Raw genomic sequence first — 27465 nt, 5'->3', positions numbered from 1 at the left:
TTTTTTGTGATGTTTCTCATCTTAAGTGAAGCACTACAAAGGTGTCACAACCAGAGAAGAGGTTACTGAAGCTGTTTTGTCTACATTGGATCTTGAAAAGATTGAGTAACCTTTGTAAGGACACTTTATAGATTGGGACTTCTAACTTCATAAACTTATAAAATTTGTTAATAATGGGACTTTTTATGTTTAGGATTGCTGAAAGCGAGTGCTTCCCTTTTATATGCGTTGTGTCTTTCCACAGGGATTGTGGGGTTCTCTCAGCAGCTGTTTACTTTTTGGGATAGATATTGGAGTAGCCCCTGATGCGGTAATTTGTGCAGTAATGGAAGTAGAAAAGGTAGAGTCTAGAATCTGACAGTACCATGCAGAGGGCTTTTGTAACCAAAAAGGTGTTATCTCCAGTGAATTTTAATAGTGTGTGTGTGGATATATATATATGTATGTGTATATGTGTGTGTGTGTATGTATATATATATATGTATGTATGTATGTATATATAATATATATATATACACACACACACCGTATCTCACAAAAGTGAGTACACCCCTCACTTTTTTTTTCTCTTCATGTGACAACACTGAAGAAATGACACTTTGCTACAATGTAAAGTAGTGAGTGAACAGCTTTAGGGCTGCAGCTAACGATTATTTTCATAATCAATTAGTCGGCCAATAGTTTAGTTTTAATCGGATAAAAAAAAAAAAAATGACTCAAGTGTCGCGTTTTATTATTATTATTATTATTATTATTATTCAGGATTTATATAGCGCCAAACAGTTTGCGCAGCGCTTTAGTGTGGGGGAAGACAATACAGTTACAGTACAATTAAAAACAGGAGGAATCAGAGGGCCCTACTCGTTAGAGCTTACAATCTAGAATCATTTAGTTGTTGTGTAAAGTTTAAAAAAAAAAAGACAATTTATTCTTGAATATCTCTATGCAGTGGTATATACAAATAACCAGCTATATGTTGAGAAAAGATCTATACCTGTGCTCAAATCCCAATAGCTTGTACATGTATTTAACCACTTGCCTACAGGGCACTTTCACCCCCTTCCTGCCCAGGCCAATTTTCAGCTTTCAGCGCTCTCACGCTTTGAAGGACAATTGCGCGGTCATGCTACACTGTACCCATATGAAATTGTTATCATTTTTTTCACACAAATAGAGCTTTCTTTTGGTGGTATTTAATCAGTTCTGGGTTTATTTCTTACAAAAAAAAAGACAGTAAATTTTGAAAATAAATTTTTCTCCACTGATGAGGCGGCACTGGTGGGCTGCACTGAGGAGGAGGTACTAATATGCCACACTGATGAGCACTGATAGGTGGCACTGCTGGGCACTGAGAGGTGGCACTGATGGGCAGCACCATCAGTGCCCATATTGCTGCTAGTCAGTGCCCATCAGTGCCTAGATGAGCAGGTACTGATGGGCACTGACTGGCAGCAGTATGGGCACAGATTGTGGGCACTGGCGGGCACTGTGGGCACTTATGGCATTTTATTTTACCTCTTGTGTAATCAGGGCACTGGTGATCAGTGCCCTGATTACATTTCTCTGTCTGATCGGCTCTCCTTTTCCTCACACGCAGTCTGTGTGAGGAAGGAGAGCTTGGCAATGAGAGATGATCTCATATGTTAACATTTGAGATCATCTCTCATTGGATGTTCAGATCACGTGGCAAATGGCCGCTGTGATTGGCCTTTCACCACGATCTGTGATTGGCTGTGTCCAAGGGACACGGCCGACACAGATTTTCCCCGATGCGGGAGCGCGCGGGGGTGCCTGTTACTGGGAGGCAGTATAAAGACGGCCTCCCGGAAATTAGAGCCCGCGCTGTAGCCGTCTTTTGGCTATAGCGTGGTCGGGAGAAGGTTAAACTATCAGGTGCTAAAGGGGTGTGACCACATATTAACACTACAAATTCTGTATAGACTATATGTGAACTAAATATCCCTGTTTTTCATTGTATAGTTTGCTGGAAAGGGTGCTCTGATACTTTTTTGCAATTCTATTGACTTGCATTGAGTTCTGTTAAATGAAGTTGCAAGCCGCAATGAAATCAGAGGTCCAAATTGCACTGATCTGCGGCTTTGAAATCACGCTTAAGTAGTGCAATTTCAAAGGCACAAAAGAACTGTTAATAATTATAAAGAAATGGTAATAATTTTTGATTAGTCTAAAAAAAAAAAAAAAAACACTGTCATGACATTAAAAATGGGTATCAGTAATTAATATTGGGGAGTACTTGAGAAAGTATCAGTACCTGTACTTCCTCTTTTGGGGAGCCCTGTCGGTGCCTCTTGCTTCTCTTCGTCTGAAGAGTGCTCCTATAGCAAGCCGCAAATTATAATGTAGAGTTCCCCTATAGCAAGGTAAACAAAAAAAAACTGCCTTTAGAATCACTTATATTCACTTCCTTCTCCTTGCCAAGACTACTTGTCCCATGAGGCATTGCACCTCACACATTCACAAGCTTACTGACCTGTATGGCGGTTTTTCTGAGCTGTATGTGTGCTGGACTGTTATACTAACCTGTATGGAGGGTGTACTGAGCTGTATGCTTGCTGCACTATGTATACTGACATGTATGGAGGGTGTACTGAGCTGTATGTGTGCTGCACTGTGTATACTGACATGTGTGGAGGGTGTACTTGTCAGTATACACAGTGCAGCACACATACAGCTCAGTACACCCTCCATACATGTCAGTATACACAGTGCAGCACACACAGCTATGTATGGAGAGTGTACTGAGCTGTACGTGTGCTGCACTGTATTTCCTGATATGTAAGCAAATAATGCATTCTGTATGCAGGCCAACTGATTGGCTGACCAACTAATCGATTATGAAAGTAGTTGACAACTATTTTCATAATCGATTAGTTGTTTCAGCCCTATACAGCTTGTATAACAGAGTAAATTTGCTGTCCCATCAAAATAACTCAACACACAGAGATTAAAGTGGTTGTAAACCCACTTTGTTGACATTGACCTATAGGTAAGCCTATATTAAGGCTTACCTATAGGTGCTATAAATATCTCCTAAACATGCACTGTTTAGGAGATATTTACAGTGCAGGCAGCCGATGACATCATCGGCGCATGCGCTCTGAAGGAACGGCCACCCGTGCCGTTCTTTCAGAGCCCAGTGCCATGAACGGCGGCTCCCGCGCGCATGCGCTGGAGTGATGTAATCGCGCCTCCGGCCCATCAGATGGCCGGACGACGCGAATAAGGAAGCAGGGCGGCCGGACATGTCGACCGCCCTGTCGCTGAGCAGGCGGCACTGCGGGGGCTTCATTTTAAGGATAAGTATTTCATAATGAGCTAGAATGCGGTGCATACTAGCTCATTATGCCTTTTTTGTTAGTTTTTTTTTTCTTTCTTTCTATATTTTATTAATTTTTCAATAAGCATATACAGTTTCAAATTGTTAAAATAATCGATCCTACATAAACATTACTCTTAAACGTTACGATCTTAGTGACCCCCCCTCCCTAAGATGGGAGGAAAAAATGAATTACTAACCAAATCCCCTCCTATTCATTTCTCTATAGTCCTCCTCCTTCCATCAGAGGCCCCTCTCTCTTGTGCTTTATATCTCCTTACCCCCTAACCCATACCTCTGAGGTCCAGGTAGATTTTACTTCTAGGCTGTATCGCCTATCAGCATTAGACACCCAGCATCTTTATGTAATCCTCCATATTTTTTTAAACTTCGCCCAGTCCCCCCCCCCCATATGTCCTGTTATTTCCCACAACCCACGAGTCCTCTGCTGCAAACATAATTTATCTAGCGCTCATCGACAGACGTAGTCCTCGGTGATACACCACCTTCGGGTTATGTTACCTCCGCAGGAGCAGGACTAGACAGGAAATTAAAAAGCTCTGGCCACACCCTAGGGGCAGTCCCAGAGGGTATATCCTCTCTCTCTCTGCCTCAGCAAATCAGTTATTTTCTGTCTAGTTAGGAGTAAGGACCTAGATACCTTGCTGGGATCTTAGGTCCTGGCAAGAATTTTTTTTTCTAAAAGGATTTTTAGACAGCTTTTTTTCTCCAGTGTTCCTGTGAGATCTTCAAGCAAGAAAGCTGAACTGGGCGACGGGCTGGATGTTGAGATCCGGTGGTCACCCCAGTTCAGCCTACGAGCGCGTGCAGGCCATAGCTCCGCGCTGGGTCGGCCGCGACAAAGTCCCATTAAAAGGACTGAACTCGCGAGTTAAACGTCTCGCTGAAACGCCAAAGACCATGAGTCACGGCGTCCGTATCGGTCGACAGCCCTCCCGCCCCGGTGGAGAGGGGTACTGTCAGGAGTTGGTGCCCGCCTGGTTCCGGTATGGTGAGTAGTATGTTCCCCCTTTTTCCCTGACGGGTTTTGTGGTGAACGCGGGCCCCTCTCTGTATGGTAAGAAAGAGTTCTTTCTATCCTATAACATGTCACAAATCCTCCTACTTTGAGTGTGATTTTATATGTGCAAAAAGCCAGGAGGCTTGGTTTGGGAGCTAACAATCTATTGTATACATGTTTTAAAGATGTAATCTGTGGCATTCTGGGAATCTTATGGGTTAAGTATAAGCTACCTACCAGTCAGAAGCCACGGACATGTAGACTGCCTTCCAAATCAGATCTCCAGCTATTAGCAGGCCTCCCGAACGGCCATGCGGTCCGCCAGGGCCGGTACCGCCAACCACGCCATATCCCCATGCAGAGAGAGTGTTGTGTGCCTGCAGCACACCGCTAGTCAGCACAGGCCGCCGCCATTTTTTTTGCTGGATCGCACGAGCCGCCATTTTGGCGTAGCCTCGTGTCTCCAGCATGGGGGCGGCCATGTTTGAGGTGATCCTACACCTCGTGGAGCTTGGGGGAGGCGCCGGAAGGCGTGCAGAGGGGCGGAGCCGCCTCCCTTCTTCCTGGGCAGCCAGCCAAAAGACTTCCTGTTTGTCAAGACAGCGCTGTAAGCTGTTGCAGTTTAACTCTGAGCATCAAGTGGTGAGCCTGGGGGTCTATCTCTCTCTCTCTCGATCGATAGGGATCCCTAGCAGGTAACACTAAGGGGCTTTTTGTGGCGCTGGGGGTCAGAAAAGAAAAAAAAAAAAAAAAAAAAAGTTTTTTTCTTTTTGAATTATATTATCCAGGAAGTAACTGGAGTTATCATGGACCCTGCCACACATATTCCCCCACCTGTTTCCCTCGAGGGGGCCTCGGGACCCGCCGGTGCACAGAGTATAGAGTCATTTACAGCAATTTTGGAGTCTATGGTGGCTCGGGTGGAGGCGGCCTGTCAGGGACGGGGGTCAAGGAAGCGACCCCCGCCTACCCCTATACCATCTGACACCTCTGACTCAGATTCAGAGATGGTCACGGCAGTTGCAGGTTCCTCTGCAAGGGCTGTTATCCCAGGTAAAGCCCCCTCAGACAGTGAGGAGGACGCTTCTTCTCCTGCTATAATTCAGGAAGAAGCATTGGTGGACGCACTAGTTGTGGCAGTGCAAGAAACCTTAAAACTTGAGGCTTTACCGGCAGAGGCAACTGAAACAGAGAGGCCTTTCGGTACTAATAAGCCCATCAAGATGGCGAAGGCTTTTCCGGTACCTAAATGTTTTGGTAATCAGATTAAAGGAGAATGGGAGCATTCTAAACGTACCTTTACTATTTCCAAGCGTATTGCTAGACGCTATCCGTTTGAGGAATCCATCATTAAGAAATGGACGGTACCACCAGTCGTGGATCCGCCTATTTCCAGGCTGAATAAAGCCACGGTTATTCCAGTGGAGGACACTTCGTCCTTTAAGGATCCGGTGGATCGAAAGATAGAAGCAGAGTCCCGCACTATCTTTTCTCTGATAGGGTCAGCATTTAGACCAGTAATTGTTATTGGTCTAGTTTCCCAGACACTTACGGAATGGGCGAAAATGGTACGCCAAGATCTTAGGGGAAAAGATATTCCCCAGGAGACATCTGATTTGATGGAACAGATCATACAAGGGCTACGGTTTATCTGTGACGCAGCCTTGGACACAACTCCCTTATTAGGGCATGCATCTAAGTTAGCAGTGATCCTCAGACGTGTGCTGTGGTTAAAATGCTGGTCAGCTGACCTAGGTTCCAAAAAGACCTTGACCAATCTCCCTTTTCAGGGGAATCGTCTATTTGGGGCCAACCTAGATGAAATCATTAAGGATGCCACTGGGGGCAAGAGCACTTTCTTGCCACAGGCTGCAAAAGCTAAGGGACCTCGCAACAAGCGAGGACCTTTCTTTACCGCCCATAAAGGGCGCCCGGCTGGTACTAGCGGGAAAGGCAAGACTCCTCCAGGAGGATTCAAGAAGGGCTGGTCGGACAAGCAGAGGACCAACCCAGCCAAACCCGAAGCAAAGGAGTACACAGCCTGAAGGTGCGCCCCCACCCGGTTTCAGGGTGGGGGGACGTTTTCACCGGTATTCAGGACATCAGATCGAGCATCAACCACTACTACCGGTGCGATTCTTCCCTTCCAACATTTAAGTACCACAGGAAGCGGTAGTTACCGTTCCCTGAATAGATCTTTTCCTTTACCCTTTCCTAAGATTAGTCCCGATACCACACAGGAATCGGATCTGGTTGACCAGATAGGCCAAGTAGCCTCTAGTCGGGTGACTTCGGTCCCTGAGGTTCAACCAGAAAAGATCACCCTTCCTGATAACTATCAGGTATCTGATAAATGTGTGGAAACAGAAAACGACCAGACTTCTTCGGATGGTCGGGGCCAGATAGCTCTAGGGACGCCTGGTTCAGATCCAATCAGCGCCAGTGGTCCTAGAAATTCTAGGCTGGCCTCCCCAAGCCGGCCTGGCCGACTTGGACATGCTAGTCGCAGACGTTCCGTGGGAACTTCGTCTCAGGGAGTGTCTGTGGTCTCAAGGACCAAGTTACCTTCGTGCTTTACAGTCGCTGGTTTTAATGGCCTGGCCATTGAGACCCAAGTACTGAAGGACAGAGGTTTGTCTACTTCAGTCATTTCTACCCTTATTAAAGCAAGGAAAGCGACTTCCAGCAAAGTCTATTATCACACATGGAAGACTTATATTGCGTGGTGCGAATCTTTAGGATTTCCTCCACGTACCTATTCGGTGTCTCGAATATTGGCCTTTTTGCAACAAGGGGTTGAGCAGAAGCTAGCCTTGAGCACCATCAAGGGTCAAGTTTCAGCATTAGCAATCTTCTTTCAGAAGCCGTTAGCTACCAAATCCTTGGTGCGGAATTTCATCCAAGGGGTGCGGCACCTGGCTCCTCCAGTCCGCGCGCCCTTACCGCCCTGGGATCTTAATTTGGTTTTGTCGGTTCTACAGAAACCTCCTTTTGAAAACATCAGGGAGATTCCCTTGCTTACTTTATCCCAGAAGGTGGCCTTCTTGGTGGCTATTACTTCTGCTCGCAGGGTGTCAGAACTGGCTGCATTATCATGCCAGTCCCCATACCTAGTGATTCATAGGGATAAGGTAGTACTTCATCCTAAGCCATCTTTTCTTCCTAAGGTGGTTTCAGATTTTCATCTGAATGAAGATATTGTACTACCTTCCGTAAGACGGATTCACTTTTTGTGATCACGGATGGCCCCAGAAAGGGTTTGCCTGCATCTGCCGCAACCATTGCCAAATGGATTAGACAAACGGTGGTACAGGCTTATTCTATTAAGGGTCAGAGTCCTCCGTTCCCTGTTAGGGCGCACTCCACTCGAGCGCTCAGTACTTCCTGGGCCTTTCGCCATCAGGCGTCAGTGGTCCAGGTATGTAAGGCGGCCACCTGGTCGTCGGTACATACCTTTACAAAATTCTATAAAATTGATGTGACTGCATCGGCGGATGCCTCATTTGGCCGCAAGGTTTTGCAGGCCGCAATTTGAGGAGACCGGTGGTCTACCTCGAGGGTTTTTTTCTGTTTGAAAATTTTTTTTGTTGAGTCTCATCATTAAGGATGAGAATTGTAAACTTCTAGTTGGCACCGGTTGGGCCTTCTAGATTGGGATTTGATTTCCATTTTCCCACCCCTCAGTTGTGATACTGCTCTGGGACGTCCCGAAGGTGGTGTATCACCGAGGACTACGTCTGTCGATGAGCGCTAGAGAAAAATGGATTTTTGTAAAATCTTACCGTAAAATCCTTTTCTCTTAGCTCATCGACAGACGTAGTCCCCGCCCCTCTGTTTTGGAGTTGGGTTGGGTTAAATTCTCTAAGCACTGCTTTTTCACATAACTGATTTGCTGAGGCAGAGAGAGAGAGGATATACCCTCTGGGACTGCCCCTAGGGTGTGGCCAGAGCTTTTTAATTAACGGTCTAGTCCTGCTCCTGTGGAGGTAACATAACCCGAAGGTGGTGTATCACCGAGGACTACGTCTGTCGATGAGCTAAGAGAAAAGGATTTTACGGTAAGATTTTACAAAAATCCATTTTTCTTCCATGGATCTCAACCAATCCACCCTTATGGCCCAGTCCCGCTTACTCGGGGCTTCTGGCAATCGCCAGAATGTCGGTATCAGGCTTTTTGCTGCATTCAATAGATTGGGGGTATTAGGGTGTTTTTATATACCGTCAACTTTTTCTCTGTACTGTGAAACAAATAAGTACAAGGTTCCACCTGAATACAGTCTCCTGCAATCTGGCAGATTGTCCTGGTGATCCCTTCCCAAATAACTTGTCTTTGTGCACTCCCACCACAAATGTCCAAATGTTCCAGGGGCTTTGCATTCCCTCCAACAAGTTAGGGATATCTCTGCGCCGAACCTCTGAGCCCTCTGCAAATGGCTTATGGCACATCTCTGTTGTCTTTAAATCAACTGAAGAATAACAGGCTAATCTTAAGACTTTCTTCCTACAGGCGATCCCCGGGTTACGAACACAATAGGGACTGTAGGTTTGTTAAGTCAAATTTGTTTGTAAGTTAAAACAGTGCATTTTTAAGTGCAACTTCAGCCTGTGCAGGGATGTTTCGGGTGCTTCTGGGCGTGCAGTCATGTTACCTGGGGCTCTTGTGGCCATGCAATACATACACTACTGCAGTGTGTAATGTGTCTGGTGGTGCAAGATGGCTGCTCAGTGGTAACTGTGACCAGCGTGGAGCACAATGACCGAAATTGACATCCGTTCGTAAGTACGAGTCGTTCGTAACTCGGGGGACTGCCTGTATCTTCTTCATGTTGGAGGGACCCTAGTTCCTGTTCCCATTTCTCCAAATATGGCGGGTATGCCGGTTCGAATTCCCTAATTAAAATATTAAATATATTTGATAGGCTATGTTTAATGCATGTCTTAGAGCTAAACAGTTTCTCCAGTGGTCTCCTATTATCCCTACCTCGCAGAGGCTGCGGTAGGAAGTGCACAAGTTCTGCAATTGCGTGTATCTCCATTTATCAAGTGGCATATTCCCCCATTTTTATGTTTATTCTGAAAAAGTGCATTCTATTTCCTTCCATTTCATCTTGTAATTGAATCACTTTACTTTTTGCCCATCTAACAAAATATAAGTAATTTTCTTTCCCTGGTTTAAAGTAATTTTGTGTCAGTTATTGAAATCAAAGGTGCATTATAATCCCAGTGAGCCATTCTAATAAGCTATCCCATATCCTTAATGTGTTCCTAGTCAGTGTGCACGTATTAGCCTAATCACGATATACCCGTGGAACCTAAACCTTTTTTCCCAGGTCTACCCTACTTTGTGCACTCTCAATACTGACTGATCTTCCTTTTGTAGGTGACTGTCTGTTCGGTGCCTCTATGGAAGAGATCATTAAGGGCATTACGTGAGGCAAGAGTACTTTGCTTCCACAGGCTGCTAAAGGCAAGGAATGTTTTCGGCTCACATGCGGTCCTTTTGCCCATCTGGATTGCAGGAAAAGGGCTTGATCTACCCGTAACTTTGCGGGAGGCTCCAAGAGACAAAGGAATGGTAAGTTCAAAGCGGGCACGTCTGGTTCCGCAGACAAGCCTTCCCCAGCCAAAAGGGGCATCCTCACCCACATCTGCGATGGGGAGACGTCTTTGTTTCTTTCCTGGACCCGTGGACCTTGCTCATTTAGAACAAATGGGTCCACGAACTGATTTGGTTCAGTTAGATCGAGTTTGTCCTTGCCTTTTGGCAAGGCTCTTTCTTTGCAACTTACGCCTATCTCCAGAGCTGCTACAGGGCCTCTACGGAGCAGTGCAGTTTAGTTCCCAGGAAGGAAGGCAAGGTTTGCCCCATTTTGGATCTCAAGGCTCTGAACCACTTTGTGCGGGTTCAAAAATTTCGGATGGAGTCCATCTGCACTGTAGTACCTCTCCATCAAGATCTGATGGCCTCTATCGATCTCTAGGAGGCTTACCTTCATATTCCAATATGTCAGGCATCAGCGTTTTCTTCTTTTTGCCGTGGGGGAGGGGCACTTTCTATTTGTGGCATTACCCTTTGGTCTCGCTTCAGCAAAGGTTTTGGCCCCAGTGTTGGCCTTGTTAGGGCAGAAGGGAATCGCGGTACTAGGTTACCTGGACGATCTGCTTCTGCGTGCAGAGTCTTCCTCGGCTCTAGAAGCTGACTTGGACGTTATGGTGCGAACTCTACAGGAGTTCTGGTGAACACTGAATTTTGAAAAATCTGCACTGTCTCCGTCCACATAGCTGAACTACTTGGGTCTGATGCTGGACTCAGCGTCAGCCCAGGTGTTTCTTTTTCAGACAATACTGAAGCTACAGGAGGCTGTTCGGCTCCTGTTGTCCAACCATTGATCGTCACGCAGGACTCTCATGCAAGTGCTGGGTCTGATGGTCTCCACCTTCGAGGCAGTTCTGTTTGCACAGTTCCACACCAGACCTTTGCAAAGGGAGATTCTGATCAAATGGAACAAGGATCCGCTGTCATTGTGTCATTGAACAAACTGATTCTGTTGAGTCTGGGTTCAAGGGAGTCTCTCCTATGGTGGCTCCGCTCCCCGGCCCTACGTCTGGGGAAATCTTTTCTTCCCCTGTATTGGACTGTAATCACCACAAATGCAAGTCTATCCAGATGGGTAGGTGTCTTGGGAGTGGGTTCGGCCCAAGGTGTCTGAACTCGGGAGGAGTCCAGGTTGCCGATCAACATCCTGGAAATTCAGGCGATCAGACTTTGTCTCAATGGATGGATCGTCTGCAGGGACGCCCTGCAGATACAATCAGACAGTGCTATGGCTGTGGTGTAGGTCAATGATCAAAGGTGCATAAAGAGTGCCCTGGTGGCCAGGGAAGTGGCAGGCATCTTAGGGTGGGCAGAATGTTCTGGCCCTCTCTGCTGTGCACATTCTGGGAGTAGAGAATTGGCAAGTGGACTATCTTAAGTCAGCAGACACTGTATCCGGGTGAATGGTCTATACACCTGGAGGTATTTCATCAACTGTGTCTTCGGTGGGGGACCCCCGATGTGGACCTGCTGGCTTCCCATCCTAACAGGAATGTGCAGAGGTTTCGTGTCAAGGTCTCGGGATCCTCTGGCAGACGCTCTGGTGGCCCCTTGGGGTCAGTATCGTCTGATTTACGCCTTTCCTCCAATCCAACTTTTACGCAGAATCAAGGTAGAATGAATTCCAGTCATTGTGGTGGCAACAGACTGGTCTCGCCGGTCCTAGTACGCAGGCCTGGTAAGGCTGGTAGGCGACGTCCATTGGAAACTTCCTCTTGTTTCGGGACCAATCTTTCATCAATTGCCTTCTATTCCTTGGATGTGGTAAGAGCGATTCAGGTTTACCTGGTGGGGGCAGGCCACATCTGCTGCCACCATTTCCAAGTGGATCAGGCAGACGGGGGTGCAGGCCTACTCCATTAAGGGTCAGGTTCCCCCTTTCCTTGTTAAAGCGCATTCTATGGGGGCGCTTAGTGCCTCCTGGACATTCCATCAAGCATCAGGGGTGCAAGGCGGCTACTTGGTCGTCTGTACACACATTTACAAAATTTTATAAGGTGGATGTACTTGCATCTTCGGATGCAGTGTTGGCCTGAAAGCTTTTTGCAGGCTGCGGTTGCGGTGGCTTCCACTTCTTGAGGGTGAATTTTTTTTCTTTTTTTTCTGGTGGTGAGATCCAGTTGTTCTTAGTTGAGCTCCTGTTACCTGTTTGGCTATATTTAGCCTTGTTGGGAATTCTGCGTTTTGCTGTGTTTTTTTTCCCACCCCTTATGTTGCACTGCTTTGGGACATCCCAATGGTCTGAAGACTTGAAGCTGTGTCTGTCGGTGAATTAAAGAGAACTGGATTTTTGTCTTACCGTAAAATCGTTTTCTCTGGGCTTCACTGACAGCCACAGCAACCGCCCCCGTTTTTACAGTTGTCATTTGTTCTTCTGACACTGCTTGTTCCAAACTGAGGTCCTACAGCAGCAAGTGATGGTATACCCTCTGGGACTGCCCCAGGGGCGTAACCAAAAAGGTTTCCGCCTAGTCCTACTGCTGGAGAGCAAGAACATAAGCCCAATGATCTGAAGACTTGAAGCGGTGTCTGTCAGTGAACCTCAGAGAGAAGGATTTTACAGTAAGACAAAAGTAGTTTTTTTATCATCCTAATTTATTTTATTTTTATTTTCTTTGTGTCATCTGATTTTTGACTATAGTCTCTGTAACTAAAATGCACAGGTTATATCGCTGTGCACAGAGCATAGGGGCTATATAACCTATAGTAAAAATACCAACAGACACAGTGGTGGTGCTTTTATTTGTATTCATTTTACATTGATGCAGGAAGCACATAAGTGTGGGAAGCAACAACTAAACATAGGTCATTGCTTACTTAATAATAATTTTACTTATCATTGTTTGTTTCTTTTCTCACATACTTTACCTTTTTTTTCAGTGAGTAAATACAAATGTTATAAATCTTCCCCTCTAGAACTGCAGGACTATGAATTGCCAGATTTGGATTTTCTCGGAACAATGACCCACATTGTTTTTATTGACTTGGACAACTGGGCCCAGTTTTTTTCTCATCTGCCAGGATACCTAAACCAGGGAACATTTGTGTGGGGATTTCAAGGTGAGCTTTACTTTGTTTCCCTTAGTTTAGAAATAATGTCACATAGCATCACACATCCTCATCTCTTGTAGTTGGAATAGATTGAGTACACTCGTGTTGGTAAAAAAGCTGTGCTGTGTTGCATATTATCAGGAGGTCCCTATAAATACAAAACAAGAATCCACTCAAGGGAAATTGCTTCATCTAGGGCAGTTGTCTCCATAGTTACATAGTTGGGTTGAAAAAAGACACAAGTCCATCTGGCTCAACCAATAAAAAAAAAGCAGTAAACCAAACCATACAATCCTATACACACAATCCTATACCCCCAGTTGATCCAGAGGGAGGCGAAAAACCCCAGCAAAGCACGATCTAATTTGCTCCAGCAGGGGAAAAAAATTCCTTCCATATCCCCTAAGAGGCAATGGGATATTCCCTTGATCAACTTTACCTATAAATATTAGTACCCATTTATATTATTTACACCTGGGAACGAATCCAGGCCATTTTTTAAAGCAATCTACTGAGCTAGCCAGAATCCCCTCTGGAGGGAGTCTATTTCACATTTTCACAGCACTTACGGTGAAGAAACCTTTCTGTATTTGGAGACGAAATCTGTTTCCCTCTATATGTACAGAGTGGCCCCTTGTCCTCTGTGTTGACCTTTAAAGTGAATAACAACACCAAGTTCACAATATGGTCCCCTTATGTATTTATACATGTTGATCATATTCCCCTTAATCTCCACTTCTCAAGAGAGAATAAATTCAGTTCCTCTAATCTTTCCTCTTAGCTGAGCTCCTCCATGCCTCTTATTAGTTTGGTTGCCCTTCTCTGCACTTTCTCCAGTTCCCCGGTATCCTTTTTGAGAACTGGTGCCCAAAACTGAACTGCATATTCCAGATGAGTTATTACTAATTTGTACAGGGGCAAAATGATCTCTCTCTCTGGAGTCCATGCCTCCCTTAATACAGGAAATGACTTTGCTTGCTTTGGAAACCGCAGCTTTGCATTGCATGCTATTCCTTAGACTCTACCAGAACACCCAGATCCTTCTCCGCTATGCCCCCCCCCCCCCCCCTAGTATGTATGATGCATGCATATAATTAGCCCCTATGTGCATAACTTTACATTTAGCAACATTAAAACTAAGGGACCCTTAAAAAGTAAGGGTCCCAACACTGAACCTTGGGTACACCACTGATAACCTTAGACCATTCAGAGTAGGAATCATTAACCCCACTCTCTGAATGCTATCTTTTACCCAGTTTTCTATCCATTTACAAACTGATCTTTCCAAGCCTGTAGACTTTACCTTACCATTAACTGTGAGTGGGGAACTGTCGCAATCGCTTTTGCAAAATCCAAGTATACTACATCCACAGCCACCCCTCTGTCCAAGGTTTTACTTACCATCTCAAAAAATAAATCAGGTTTAACAACTTCTGTCTTTCATGAATCCATGCTTTGTTTGCTTAAAATATTTCTTTCCTGCAAAAGATTTCCTCTGTGGTCTTTTATTAAACTCTCCAGTATCTTCCTAACTATAGAAGTTATACTAACAGGCCTTTAGTTACGATCCAGTGGTACTAGTCCAGTCCATAATGAGTCCCTAAAAAAATAGAAACCAAGGCTTTGAAATTGCAGCGCTCCATTCTTTTAGGATGTGTGGGTGGATGCCATCTTGTCCAGGCGCTTTATCCACCTTTTTATTCTGTCTAAATATTTCTGGACCATATCACTTTTGAGCCATTGTGGATCATTTGGGGCTGTGTCAATACCATCCATATCCCCAAACTGTGGCCCTTTGCTTGCTTTTATCCAGTCTTTGGAACATTACTCCCCTCGCTGTCAACAACAGTGGGGCATAGTTCCTGCCACTCTATTCCTCCTACTGACACCAATGATGGGGTATTAGTCCTTTTTTAGACACCAACCATTGCACACTATTCCTCCCACTGACACCATCTATGGAGCGCAATTCCTCCAGCGGTGGGGCGCAGTTCCTCCCACTGGCCACAGTCCAGACCCCCAATGTTTGAAGGACAGTAAACTGGCCCTTTGTTCTGGAGACCCCTGGCCTAGGGTCAGATACTTGTGTGGTTCAGTAAGCTGCTCACATTAACATCAGGAAAACACTACATTCTTTACCGTGCTGTATGTCATTTTGTTAATTCACATATCTCCTTTAAGCAACCTAAAGTCTTTAAAGTAAATCTGTATGCAGTGATAATATAAAGTTATGTTCGCAAACTTGCTGGGATGGCGAAGTAATAAAGTACAGTAAATGTTCCAGACTGCCTCCTGTGCTGACATGACCAAAATCTCACACCTATGGTTACAGGATCTCTGCTGAATGGAGTCTTAACACTGATCCTCCTCACACCAGATCATGTGATTAATTGCCGAAGCTTTTGCTAATGCATAATTTTTTCCAAGAAAATGGTTTTACTAAAATGGCTTTATGTTGACACTTGCATATAGGTCCACCTAAAGGGTTACTCCACTTTCGTGGGAAAAAATAGAATATGCACAATTTTGGCACAATCCAAATAGTAATTTTATTGTTATTAAAAATGACCTTCCCGTTTCAATCTGCAGCACTTTAATTTTCTGTGAAATTCAACAATGTTAACCTAGAGTAGTTTTGTACACAGTTGCTGTACAGAATGCCCCCAGCAATATAATTTCCTGCTTGTGTGAGTGGCTCACTGATTTTCCCAGAAGTCTACACTAAAATACATTTTAGATTTTAAGCATCCTCTGCAACAAAAAAAGTTTTTGGTGAGAGGCTTCTAAAGAGTTAACCACTTATAAAAAAAAAAAAGGCAGACCATGCCACTTTCTTTATTAGAGCACTGCAAGTGCATCAGTTGATCCATTATGAAAAAAATAATTTTCATTCAGAATCTTGAAGTTGCCTTTTTAATGGCTTCTAAGATTTTCTGTTTTCATTTTTAATAACTGTGTGTTTTAGACTACATCAGTGTTCTCAATATTCTACTTATATTTGTAGGAGGGAAGGGCGCATGGAAACCTCCAATGGACTGCAAATTTTTCAAGCATCTCTCCAATACTGGCTGTTTTTTCCTTCACCCTCACTGCACTGATCGTAAAGATGCAGCCGACTTTGCCATATGTATTCATGTATGTTTCATATTATTATTTACTTGTTTTATATACTAGCGCTGACATTGCAGTTTAATTTTTTTCTGCTAAGCCAAGCCTCCCTCAATATCAATACAGTGCATTCATAGTGTTTTCAGACCTCCCCCTTCACTTTTTTTATAGTTTTTATGTGACAGCTTGATAGTTACTGTACATTTTTTTTTTTTTTTTTTTTTTGTAGCCTTCCCTAGATCTATTTTTTGCAATAATGCGGTCTCTAAGCTGTGCAGGCAGTTCCTTTTTGACCGTGAGGCCTTTTATAGAGGTGGGTGCCTTTCTGAATCATGTCCACTCAATTTAACTTACCGCAGGTGGACTCCAGTCAGGGTGCAGAAAAATCCCTGCAACGATCAAGAGGAATGGGGGGCACCTGAGATAAATTTCAAGTGTTGCTGCAAAGGGTCTGAATACTTATGCCAATGTGATATTTCACTTTGTTTTTTTGTATGTTTCTTTTGTTTAACCACTTAAGCCCCGGAAGATTTTACCCCCTTTCTGACCAGGGGGTATTTTGCTGGGGGTCTCCTCTGATAGTGAGGATGGCATTTCTACCGCGCGAGATAAGGTGCTGGTGGACTTTCTAGTTTCTGTGCGGGAGACCCTAAAAATGGAGGACACGGCTGCGACTGAGGCGCAGGTTACATTTGGCACTCTCAAGCCATCCAGAGAGGCAAATGTTTTTCCCTCTCCCACATATTTTGACGCCAGGCTCAAAAAAGAATGGGACCGCCTAAAGCGTTCCTCTGGGGTGCCTAAGCGGATTGCTATGTGCTACCCTTTTGAGGAGTCCCTGATAAAGAAGTGGACTGTGCCACCTACGGTTGACCCTCCGGTCTCTAGGCTGAATAATACTACCATGATTCCAGTGGAGGATTCCCCGTCCTTTAAGGATCCAGAGGGGATAAGAAGGCGGAGTCTGTGGCACGCAATATGTACTCCCTGGCAGGATCTGCACTGAGACTGGTGTTTACGGTTGCCCTTGTCATGTAAACATTGACTGAATGGGCGAAGTTACTACTCCGTGACCTGGAGGGAAAACGTCTCCCTCCTGCCTTTGAGGAGCTGTTGGACCAGCTAGTGCAGGGATTAAGGATCTCACAGGGGAGAAGAGTACCTTTCTTCCACAGGCTAACAAAGGTTAGGACTCTCGTCGCAGACTGGGTCCCTCCTTTTCAGCACAGTTTTTTTTCGTCCCTCAGGGTCAGTCGATAAGGCAAAGCCCTTCAATGCTCCCTCGGGCAGTTCAGAGCGACTCTGGTCTGGCAAACAAAGTCTGGTTTCTCCAGACCTGCGTACAAGACCACCTCGACCTGAAGGTGTGCTCTCACCCATATATGGGGTGGGGGCACGTCTTTGCCGGTTTCCGGACCTGTGGCTCGGATACCAGACAAATGGTCTCGGGAGGTCATACGGTCCGGTTAGAAGATCGAGTTTCGATCTGTCCCTCCGGTAAGGTTTTTCCCTTCCAAGGTGCGACTGTCCCCGGATCGCTTGCTGGTACTTTCTGGGGAAGTTCAGGACCTGGTACAACAGAGGGTAATGGTCCTGGTTCTGTGTGCGGAATATTTTCAGGGCTTTTATTCAAACCTGTTCACGGTTCCTAGGAAGGAAGGCAAGGTGTGTCCAATCCTGGACCTGAAAGCACTAAATTGCTTTGTGGGAGTTCAAAAATTCATGGCCTCCCTACATCAGGGGGATTTCCTGGCCTCCATAGACATCAAAATGCCTACCTTCACATCTCAATCTGTGCAGGACACCAACGGTTTCTTCGTGTTTGTCATGGGAGAGGATCACTATCAGTTTGTGGAGTTGCCCTTTCGCCTCTGCTCCTCGGTGGCTTCGGTCCGCGATGCTCAAGCAAGGAAAATCCTTCCTTCCTATATATTGGACAATTGTCACCACGGATGCAAGTCTGTCCGGGTGGGGGGGGGTAGTTCTCGGCAGGTTGTCTGCTCAAGGAGTCTGGTCCCTGGAGGAATCTAGGTTACCGATCAATTTGTTCTGGAGCTAAAAGTGATCCGGCTTTGCCTAGTCCACTGCACTGAGTACCTGCAGTGCACATTCAGTCGGACGTGGCTTGTGTCAATCACCAACGGGGCACCAAAAGAGTCCTTGCAGCCTTGAAAGTGGCAGGCATCCTTCGTTGGGCGGATCGCTTTGTTCCAGCTCTCTCTGCTGTTCACACTCTCAGGGAGGATTTACTGTCTAAAGGGCCATTCCTCCTGCTTTAACGGTCGCTGGTTTGACGGCTTGGCTGTTGAAAGCCAGGTGCTGAAGGATAGGGGATTGTCTGCTTCAGTGATTCCCACTCTGCTTAAAGCGAGGAAAGCGACTTCTCGAAAGATTTATCATCGTACATGGAAGTCTTATATTGCGTGGTGTGAGTCCCTTTGGGCTCCCCCTCCCTCTAACTCGGTGCCTCGGGTTTTGATTTTCCTTCAACTGGGAGTTGATCAAAAGTTGGCCTTGAGTACTATCAAGGGTCAGATTTTGGCCTAGGCAATTTTCATCCAAAGGCCATTGGCCACCCATTCCCTCGTGCTTAACTTCATCCAGGGGGTGTGGCACTTGGTACCTCCGGTGCGACCTCAGTTGCCACCTTGGGACCTTTTAATTTGGTTGTGTCTGTTCTTCAGAAACCTCCTTTTGAAAATATTCGGGATATTCCCCCCCGCTTACCTTATCCCAGAAGGTGGCCTTCTTGGTGCTATTACTTCTGCGCGCAGGGTGTCTCAAATTGGCGGCGTTGTTTTGCCGTTCTCCCTACCTGTTGGTTCACAGTGATAAAGTGGTACTTCGTCTGGATCCGTCCTTCCTTCCGAAGGTGGTTTCCAGCTTTCACTTAAATTAGGTCATTGTGTTAACTTCTTTGTGTCCTAAGCCAAAACATCCTAAGGAATTCGCACTGCATACTCTGGATGTGGTTCGAGCAGTCAGGGTGTACTTGGCGACTACTGAGTCTATTTAAAAGTCAGATTCGCTCTTTTTGTACTCAGGAATGGTCCAAAGAAAGGGCTAATTGCATCTGCTGCGTCTATTTCCAGATGTATCAGACCGACAGTTGTGCAGGCTTATTCAATTAAGGTTGAGGTTCAACCTTACCCTGTTAAGGCGCATTCTACTTGGGCGCTTAGTGCTTCCTGGCCTTTTCGCCATCAGGCATTTGTGCTTCAGGTTTGCAAGGAGGTTACCTGGTCGTCTGTTCACACATTTACCAAATTTTATAAGGTGGATGTGCGGTCATCTGCTAATGCCTCCTTTTGGTCGCAAAGTTTTGCAGGCTGCTGTTTAGGGGGCTTTTTGGCCTTCCTTGAGGGGGTTTACTGTTATTTCAGGTGGGCCTCATCTTGTTCTGATGAGTCCTGTGTTTGCCTGGTTGGCTATGTTTAGCCTTGGGGACTTGGTTTTTTTTTTCTGCTGTTCCCACCTCTCATTTTATGGCACTGCTTTGGGTCGTCCTGATAAGCATCAGAGACTGTCCGTCAGTGGACGATGGAGAACTGGATATTTGACTTACCGCAAAATCCTTTTCTCAAGTTCATTGACGGACGCAGTACCTGCCCCTCTATTTTGAGTTGGGTTGGTATTATTTCTCGGACACTGCTTTGATACAAAACTGACGTCCTATGCGGGAAGAGAGGGTTTACACCCTGAGACTGCCCATAGGCGTAGCCAGAACTTTTTTTCTGCCTAGTGTCCTCCTCCTGTAGGTATGATATGCATCAGAGACTGCATCCATCAATGAACTTAAGAGTGAAGGATTTTACGGTAAGGCAAAAGACGAAAAAAAGAGACCTGGGTCTTTTTGACGCCAGATCTCGCAATAAAGAGGACCTGTCATACTTTTTGCTATTACAAGGTATATTTACATTCCTTGTAATAGGAATAAAAGTGATTAAAAAATAAAATAAAGGGACAGTTTAAAGTAAAATAAATAAGAATAAAAAAATTAAAGCACCTTGTTCCTCCTATGCTCGTGCGCAGAAGCGAACGCATACGCAAGTCACGCCCGCATATGTAAACTTTGTTCAAATCAAACATGTGACGTATCGCCACAATCATTAGACCGAGAGAAATAATTTTAACGCAAGACCTCCTCTGTAACTCTAAACAGGTAACCTGTATAAAATGTTCAAACGTCGCCTATGGAGATTTAGAAGTACCATAGTTTGTTGCCATTCTACGAGCGTTTGCAATTTTAAAGCATGACATGTCGGGTATCTATGTACTCAGCGTAAAATTATATTTCACATTATACAAAAAACTGGGGTTACTATTGTGTTTTTGTTTTCTTTTAAATTCATTAACCACTTGCCGACCGCCCTGTGCAGAATTACTGCGGCAGGGGCGGCTCGGCTGTGCATAATCGCGTAGATCTACGTGATTATGTGCACGTGGTTTCAACGCACCACCGGGCTACACTGCTTTGGGACATCCCACTCAGCCTCATGGAGATGAGGCTGCGTCTGTCGACGGACGATAGAGAAAAGATTTTTGTAAGATCTTACCGTAAAATCTTTTTCTCTGATGTCCGTGACAGACGCAGCACCTACCCCTCTGTTTGGGGTTGGTTCTACTGTCTTCACTGCTTTTAAACTAAACTTATGTGCTGGATTGTGCAGTGGGGGTTTATGCCTAGAGGGACAGCCCCCTGGGCTTATGTATTCAAATTTTACTGCCTAGACTATTCCTGATGGAAGGAGCATAACCCACTCAGCTGATGGAGATGAGGCTGCGTCTGTTAACAGACATCAGAGAAAAAGATTTTACGGAAAGATCTTTAAAAAATCGTATTTTTTATTTATTTATTTTCAAAATTGTCGTTCTTTTTTTTGTTTATAGCGCAAAATCTAAAAACCAGAGGTGATCAAATACCACCAAAATAAAGCTCTATTTGTGTGGAAAAAAAAGGACATCAATTGTATTTGAGTACAGCGTCGCATGTTCCGGAGCTGAAGTGGTTAAAGTGTAAATTTTCTTTTAAAATTGCGTTTGAAAGATCGCTTTGCAAATACAGTATGACATAACATATTGGGACAACCTAGAGTCTCTGCTAAAAAAAAAAAAAAAGTGTGTATGTATATTAGGGATCGTCCGATTATCGGCAATGCCGATATGCACTTTCCCCGATATTTCGGAATCGGCCCCTGAGGTTACCAATATTGCTGATGTATAGGGAAAGTGCATTTACCAGAGTGATGCCTGCAGCTAGAGGCATCACCTGGTACTAGCGTCCATAGCCGATGGTCGGCTGTCTTGTAATGATAACCGATGCGGCTGAGAAGCCGCTCGGCTGTCATTACAAGGAGCTGGGGTGGGGAGTGATTCCCGCATTCCGCGGCTCCCCCGGGTCTCCCGTCACACCGAGAGACCCGGGCATTCTACCTGCACGGCCGCAGAAGAGATCAAAGCCCGCATTTGGCTCTGATGAGGTCTCCATGTAAAAAGCCTGGAAATGTCATGACATCGCTTCCGGGTACTCTGCGGCAAATTTAAAAAAATGTGAGCATTCAAACAGCCAAACTTGACGTTATGAATACTTTAAGTGCAGAGGAGGGGTTTGGGGTCTTTTTGACCCCCAGATCCCTCCACCACAGTACCTTTTTTTAATTTAAAAAAAATATATATGTATTTAATGTGTGAAAATATCAGCCAATATCCGATGACCAAAATATCGGTATCGGCACTAAAAAACGATATTGGTCGATCACGTGTGTGTGTGTGTGTGTGTGTGTGTATATATAATGTTTGGAGATTTTTACTTGTAAACCACAAATGTCAGAGAAAGGCTGGGTCCTTAAGTGGTTAAAGTCGAAGATGAATTTAGATCCTGTGATCTAATTTATTGCTGTTTGTGTCAGCATAGAGGAGAGTTCCTGTTCCAGTGAAACCCAAGGCATTTTTTATCTTGATGTCCTGTTTCACCCTGTAACCAACCCCTGGACTCCCAAAAAGGAAATATAGAAAATGTACTGCAAAGAGAGGGAATAGGGAAGCTTGGCTAACAGCAATGTTTTGGGCATCGTCTGGACTTGGAAGTAAGGGGGAATTTTTATCAACGGGGACAAATCCAGCAATTAAAATGGATAAAGGAGGCATCCTAAAAGTAAAAGGTTTTATTGATGGTTTTTTTTTTTTTTCAGGCTGGTCGTTTAGATGAGCGACTTCCCAAGCAGATTCCGTTTTCTGTCCTGTCTGGTGATAAAGGCTTCGTAGAATTGGAGAACCAGTTCAAGAAAACGCAACGTTCAGCTCATATCCTAAACCCTCACCATGTAGGGGGCGATGTGATGTGTGCTTTACTTAACAGCATAGCAGAAACGACACAAGGTATGTTTCTATCAAATCATAAAGCTGACAGTCTACACTGAAATTTAAGGGGTTTTGCACCTGGTGTCACATCGCCTGCATAGAAAAAGCACAAGTTTATTTCAGGGTAACTAAGGCCCCTTTCACAGAGGCCATCTAATCAGGGCTGCCTGACAGTTATTTCAGACAGACCTGATCATACAGGCCATGTATTGTAAATGGACTTGTCAGTTTAGACTTGCCTTACTCCGATCTGGTCCGCTAGAAAAAAAATGTCTCACTCTGTCTAATGACATCAGAGAGCAGTCGGGTATAAACGGACAGCCGGTCTGTTTACACCCAGCTGCCCATAGAGCAGAGCGGGCTCTGTGTCGGCTCTCTGCAGAACATGAGCAGACAGACATGTAATCCTAAAAAGAAACAGAGGGCGCACCAGCCTAGTCCATTACCTTTGCGGCTATTTATTATAAAAAGCAATATATACACATCATACATACAAACAGGCTAGAAGATAAGCGAACTATGTGTACAAAGTCCACCAGATGCTCCACTCAGCATGGTCTGCTGATTAATCAATTGTGGAATGATACGTCCAAATAGAGCTGACTCATTTTGAGGGGTAGCCCCTTTTCTTCAGAGCTGGATTTGGAATGCAGGTAGCTGGTCCTAATATACTCAAAAAACGTGACCTCTAGTGCAAGCCCCTCCCACAATGGGTGGGCTAATGAGATCAAAATTAAAAAAACTATATATATGTGTGTGTATGTGTGTGTATGTGTATATATGTGTATATATGTGTATGTATGTATATATATAATAGAAGATGCAATCTAATTGTTGTTCAAATATCCTTTACTTCTGGTCTTCATGCATTGATAGCTAAACCTACATTTACAATCGACTGCACGGTTTCAGACATGCATATGCCCTTCATCAAGCTGCATGTGTAGCACTAATCCTCAGTACAATTCTTTATCTCTATTCCCTTGGTGAGTCTAGATTCACACTACACAGGTGTATCTCCTTAATGACAATTTTTAAATAAGTCCACTTTAACCCATTATTTTCCAACAACCTCAAAACGATCGCCACACCTCCCCATAGCTAACTGCAATCTTTTATTACTTGTCTTCTATATCAAAACCACTTCCTTATTTCATAATATTTTCATTAGACATGTCGATTGGGTGCCCCAAAGCCAAGAGTACCCAACCTACATTTGATAGTCGGCAATAGCAGACTCATCACAAAATTACCAAATTCCCTACTGTTTACCCAATCTATTCAGCATCTCTCCTTAAACTCCTCATATACCTAAGGAAAATGTGTACATGCAATATTCAAAAATTATAGTTAAGATCCTATTTACAAAAATAGAGATCATCATCTCTAACCCATTGGGGTATAAATCATTTTTTTGTTTAATCCATCAAACTTCCCTCTTTCTCAGCCTTAAAATTTTATCTCCTCTCCTCCTGTCTTTTTATTTATTTTTTATGTATTTCTTCCAAAATCAATGAATTGAATATAATGCATACAATGTTTAGGTATCGGCAACCCCTGCTGTTTACTCCTAATTGAAGATCGGTGTTGTGAAATACGCTCTTTAATTTTTTGTGTGGTTTCACCAACATTTATAAGCCCACATGGACAAATTAATGCATAAACCACATATGTTGTTTGACGTGTCAAATCCTGCTTGAAATATGTATTTTTTTCCCATTACTAGGATGTATACAGGGCTCAAAATTTCAAGTCCTGAGCTACTAGCTAGGCCTTAAAGGTTACTCGCCACCAGTTTCCCCACCTAACCCCGCCCCTAAATGCGCCCTCAAAAAATTATTTTATAAAATTACACTGTTAAATGTTTTTGCATGAATGCAGAAGTTGCACAAATAAATATTAATAACAGTGTGCTTGTATGTGCGTTTTTACCTGGATTTTAGGTGCACTTCTATTGAATTCTATTACACAGTGCGTTTTCTGAAGCCGCATCAAAGACGCAGCATGCAGGACTTTAAAGAGCTTTCATGAAAACGCACTTTGTAATAGAAATTCAATAGAAATGCACCTAAAATCCAGGTAAAACGCATATACAATCACAGTGGCCAAACCACAGTTCACCAGTTATTAGGGATAAGAGAGTGAATGGGGGGGGGGGGGGGGGGTCTGGGTTGTAATAATATGTTAATAAAGAGCAGAGTGAAGGACTGTAGAGAAAGTGCTAAGGCTGTATTTTGGGACAGGATCGGGTCAGCTAAATGGCTGCTTGAAATGCTCAGAGCTGGGACCAGAGGCTGCAGGACACACAGTACAAATTTATGGAGGGGACAGCTGAAAGATAGAAGTAGATGAAGGGTTAATGTGAACAGGAGATGGGAGCACAAGAATTACTGCTGACTTACAATTGTGCAGGGAAGATAAAGACATGCAAGGAGAGACTAATGCCTCGTTTCCACTGAGTGGAACATTTCGGGTCGGTACAGTTTGGAAGGGTTAGAATGGTCCGGCCTATTCAGGTGAGCGTTTCCACTGCAAGTGGGACCGCCAGGGGCCATGCAGGGTTTACACCAAACGTGGTGTTTGTTTTGTGCTTTTGTTTGACGTGAGCATTGACGTTTTCCTGTCCACCAATCAGTGGAATTTATCGTGTTACGCCAGTAGCTCTGCCCTAACCGTACCATTTCCTATGGCCCTACATCTGAAGGAGGACCAGGAATGGTACGGTTTGGTTCGGTTGTATGGGCCACTTTCATAATGGAAACACTCAAAATAGCGTAACGAACCGATCCGCTCAGTGGAAACAAGGCAAAAGTGAAAGTTACCAACTCAAGTGACCTGGCCTATGAGGGGAGCTTGCAAGGAGAGAAGTGATTAACGGCTGCAAAAGAGATAAGTGGCTGGAACGGAGGAGTTCAGAAATCATGCATTGTGCAATAACAGGAGGGAGAATGACATTCACTCCTGTCAGGCAGGTGAAGGCAGAAGCTCCTAGTGCGCCCTCCTCCTCCTCCCCCCCCCCCCCCCCCCCCAATCACAGATATGGACACTGCCCACCCCTGCACGTACCGACAGTGTTCTGTCTCTTCCTCTCCTCTCTCGCCTTCAATCATTTTCCACTCGCAAAATGCGAGCAGGCGAGTGGAAAATTTGAGGGCTGTATAAAGACTTCACCTTTCCTCATTTGTCCACATGTCAAACATCATATGTGGTTTTTGCATTAATTTGCCCATGTGGGCTTGTATATGTTGGTGAAACCACACAAAAATCAAAGAACGCATGTCACAACACCGATCTTCAATTAGGAGTAAACAGCTGGGGTTACTGGTACCTAAACATTGTATGCAGCATAATCATCAGGATACTGAAATACAATTCATGATTTTGGAAGAAATAAAAGACAGGAGGGGATGAGAAAGAATTTAAGGCTGAGACAGAGGGAAGTTTGTTGGATTAAACCGCTAAATTCTTTATATCCTTATGGGATAAATAGAGATTATGAGCTCTCTTTTTGTGAATAGGAGAACTATGTTTTTTGAATATTGGTAGCATGTACACATTTTCCTTTTTGGTATATGATGAGTTTAAGGAGAGATCCTGAATAGATTGGGTAAACAGTTGGGAATTTGGGAATTTTGTGATGAGTCTGCTATTGCCGACATTCACGTGTGGGTTGGGTACTCTTGGGTTTGGTGTGCCCAAATCGACACGTCTAATGTGAAATAATGATGTGGTTTTGATATTGAAAATTAGTAATAAATGTTTGTCTTTAGCTATTGGGAGTATTATGTGGAGATATGGAAATTTGGCGATCGTTTTGAGGTTGTTTGAAAATAATGGGTTAAAGTGGATTTATTTAAAAATTGTCATTAAGGAGATACACCTGTGTAGTGTGAGGCTGGACTCGCTGAGGGAATAGAGATAAAAGATTGTACTGAGGATTAGTGCTACACATGCAGCTTGATGAAGGACATGTGCCGAAACTGTGCAGTCGCTTGTAAATGTAGGTTTACTTATCAATGCATGAAGATCCGAAATAAAGTATATTTAGAACAACAATTGGATTGCATCTCCTATTATTTGATGAATACTTTGTGGTAAGAAGGGAGTGCCACAATAGGTGTTATCTTTACGCAAAGATTTACACAGCACAGGTGTCCCACCTTGAAATTGTGTGTGTGTGTGTGTGTGTGTGTGTGTGTGTGTGTGTGTGTGTGTGTGTGTGTGTGTGTATATATATATATAATATGCAAACCCATGTGAATCTCCTGCAATAGGCCTTACGTCACAAAGCATTATTTTAGAAAAACATTCAAAAATGCACATGCACGTATATCTATTCCGAAAATCAGAAGTATGACTTTGAAATAGCACGACTTTAAAATTGTAAACAAATGTTTTGGCTTCAGACCTACAATGTTCCATAAAGGCAGGTGAATCTGTGAGATGCAATGTTACTAATCTTCGAGTAGTTGCCATATACTCATCTAGAATGTCCAATCGACTAGGATGCATATCTAATAAGACTGTACTTTTAGGCAACAATCCTAATGATATAACTATATAAAAAATATTCAGCGCTGGACTTATAATACCATATGAATGGACTAGCAGCTAAGCACTCAAGGGCAATCTAAACAAACCACCTCCTGAAATCTATTGTACAATAGTGCAGCGCAATCCTTAATGGCGAATCATGTATCATATAATAACATGCTCTAAGCAGAAAGTCCCAAGCATACAGGTGCCAAAAAGGAAGAGATTTATTATCCCAGTGGTCCAAGAGCAATATCCAATTTCAAATCTGTGATTCTTCAGAACAGATGCTCAGAAAGATCCCACCACCTATCATTCACTGCCTCTCACCTTATACTTGTGACCCTACAGGGTCAAATAGCATGTGATATCCAAAAGAAACAATACGATCAGCCTCCACTCCTTCTCTCCTTTCTATCATAGCCAGCGTATGGACTCAAAACCCTCATTTACCGGACA

General features: G+C 44.2%; 1 protein-coding gene across 2 annotated transcripts in view; it reads left to right on the top strand.

Annotated features, from left to right (window-relative positions):
* The window catches only part of ZNF451 (zinc finger protein 451), a 219688-nt gene that overhangs the window by 109689 nt on the left and 82534 nt on the right, over window positions 1-27465 (top strand). For both annotated transcript variants that reach the window (XM_082249986.1, XM_082249985.1), the window contains 3 exons: window positions 12871-13014; window positions 16010-16140; window positions 22305-22491. In XM_082249986.1, coding sequence (XP_082106112.1) covers window positions 12871-13014; window positions 16010-16140; window positions 22305-22491 — 462 coding nt within the window. The remainder of the gene's footprint in view (window positions 1-12870; window positions 13015-16009; window positions 16141-22304; window positions 22492-27465) is intronic.

This window comes from Pelophylax lessonae (assembly GCF_965119305.1).
Source record: "Pelophylax lessonae genome assembly, chromosome: 3".
Lineage (NCBI taxonomy): Eukaryota > Metazoa > Chordata > Amphibia > Anura > Ranidae > Pelophylax > Pelophylax lessonae.
Note: the sequence above shows the minus strand (reverse complement) of the source record. Positions and strands in the feature narration are given on the sequence as shown.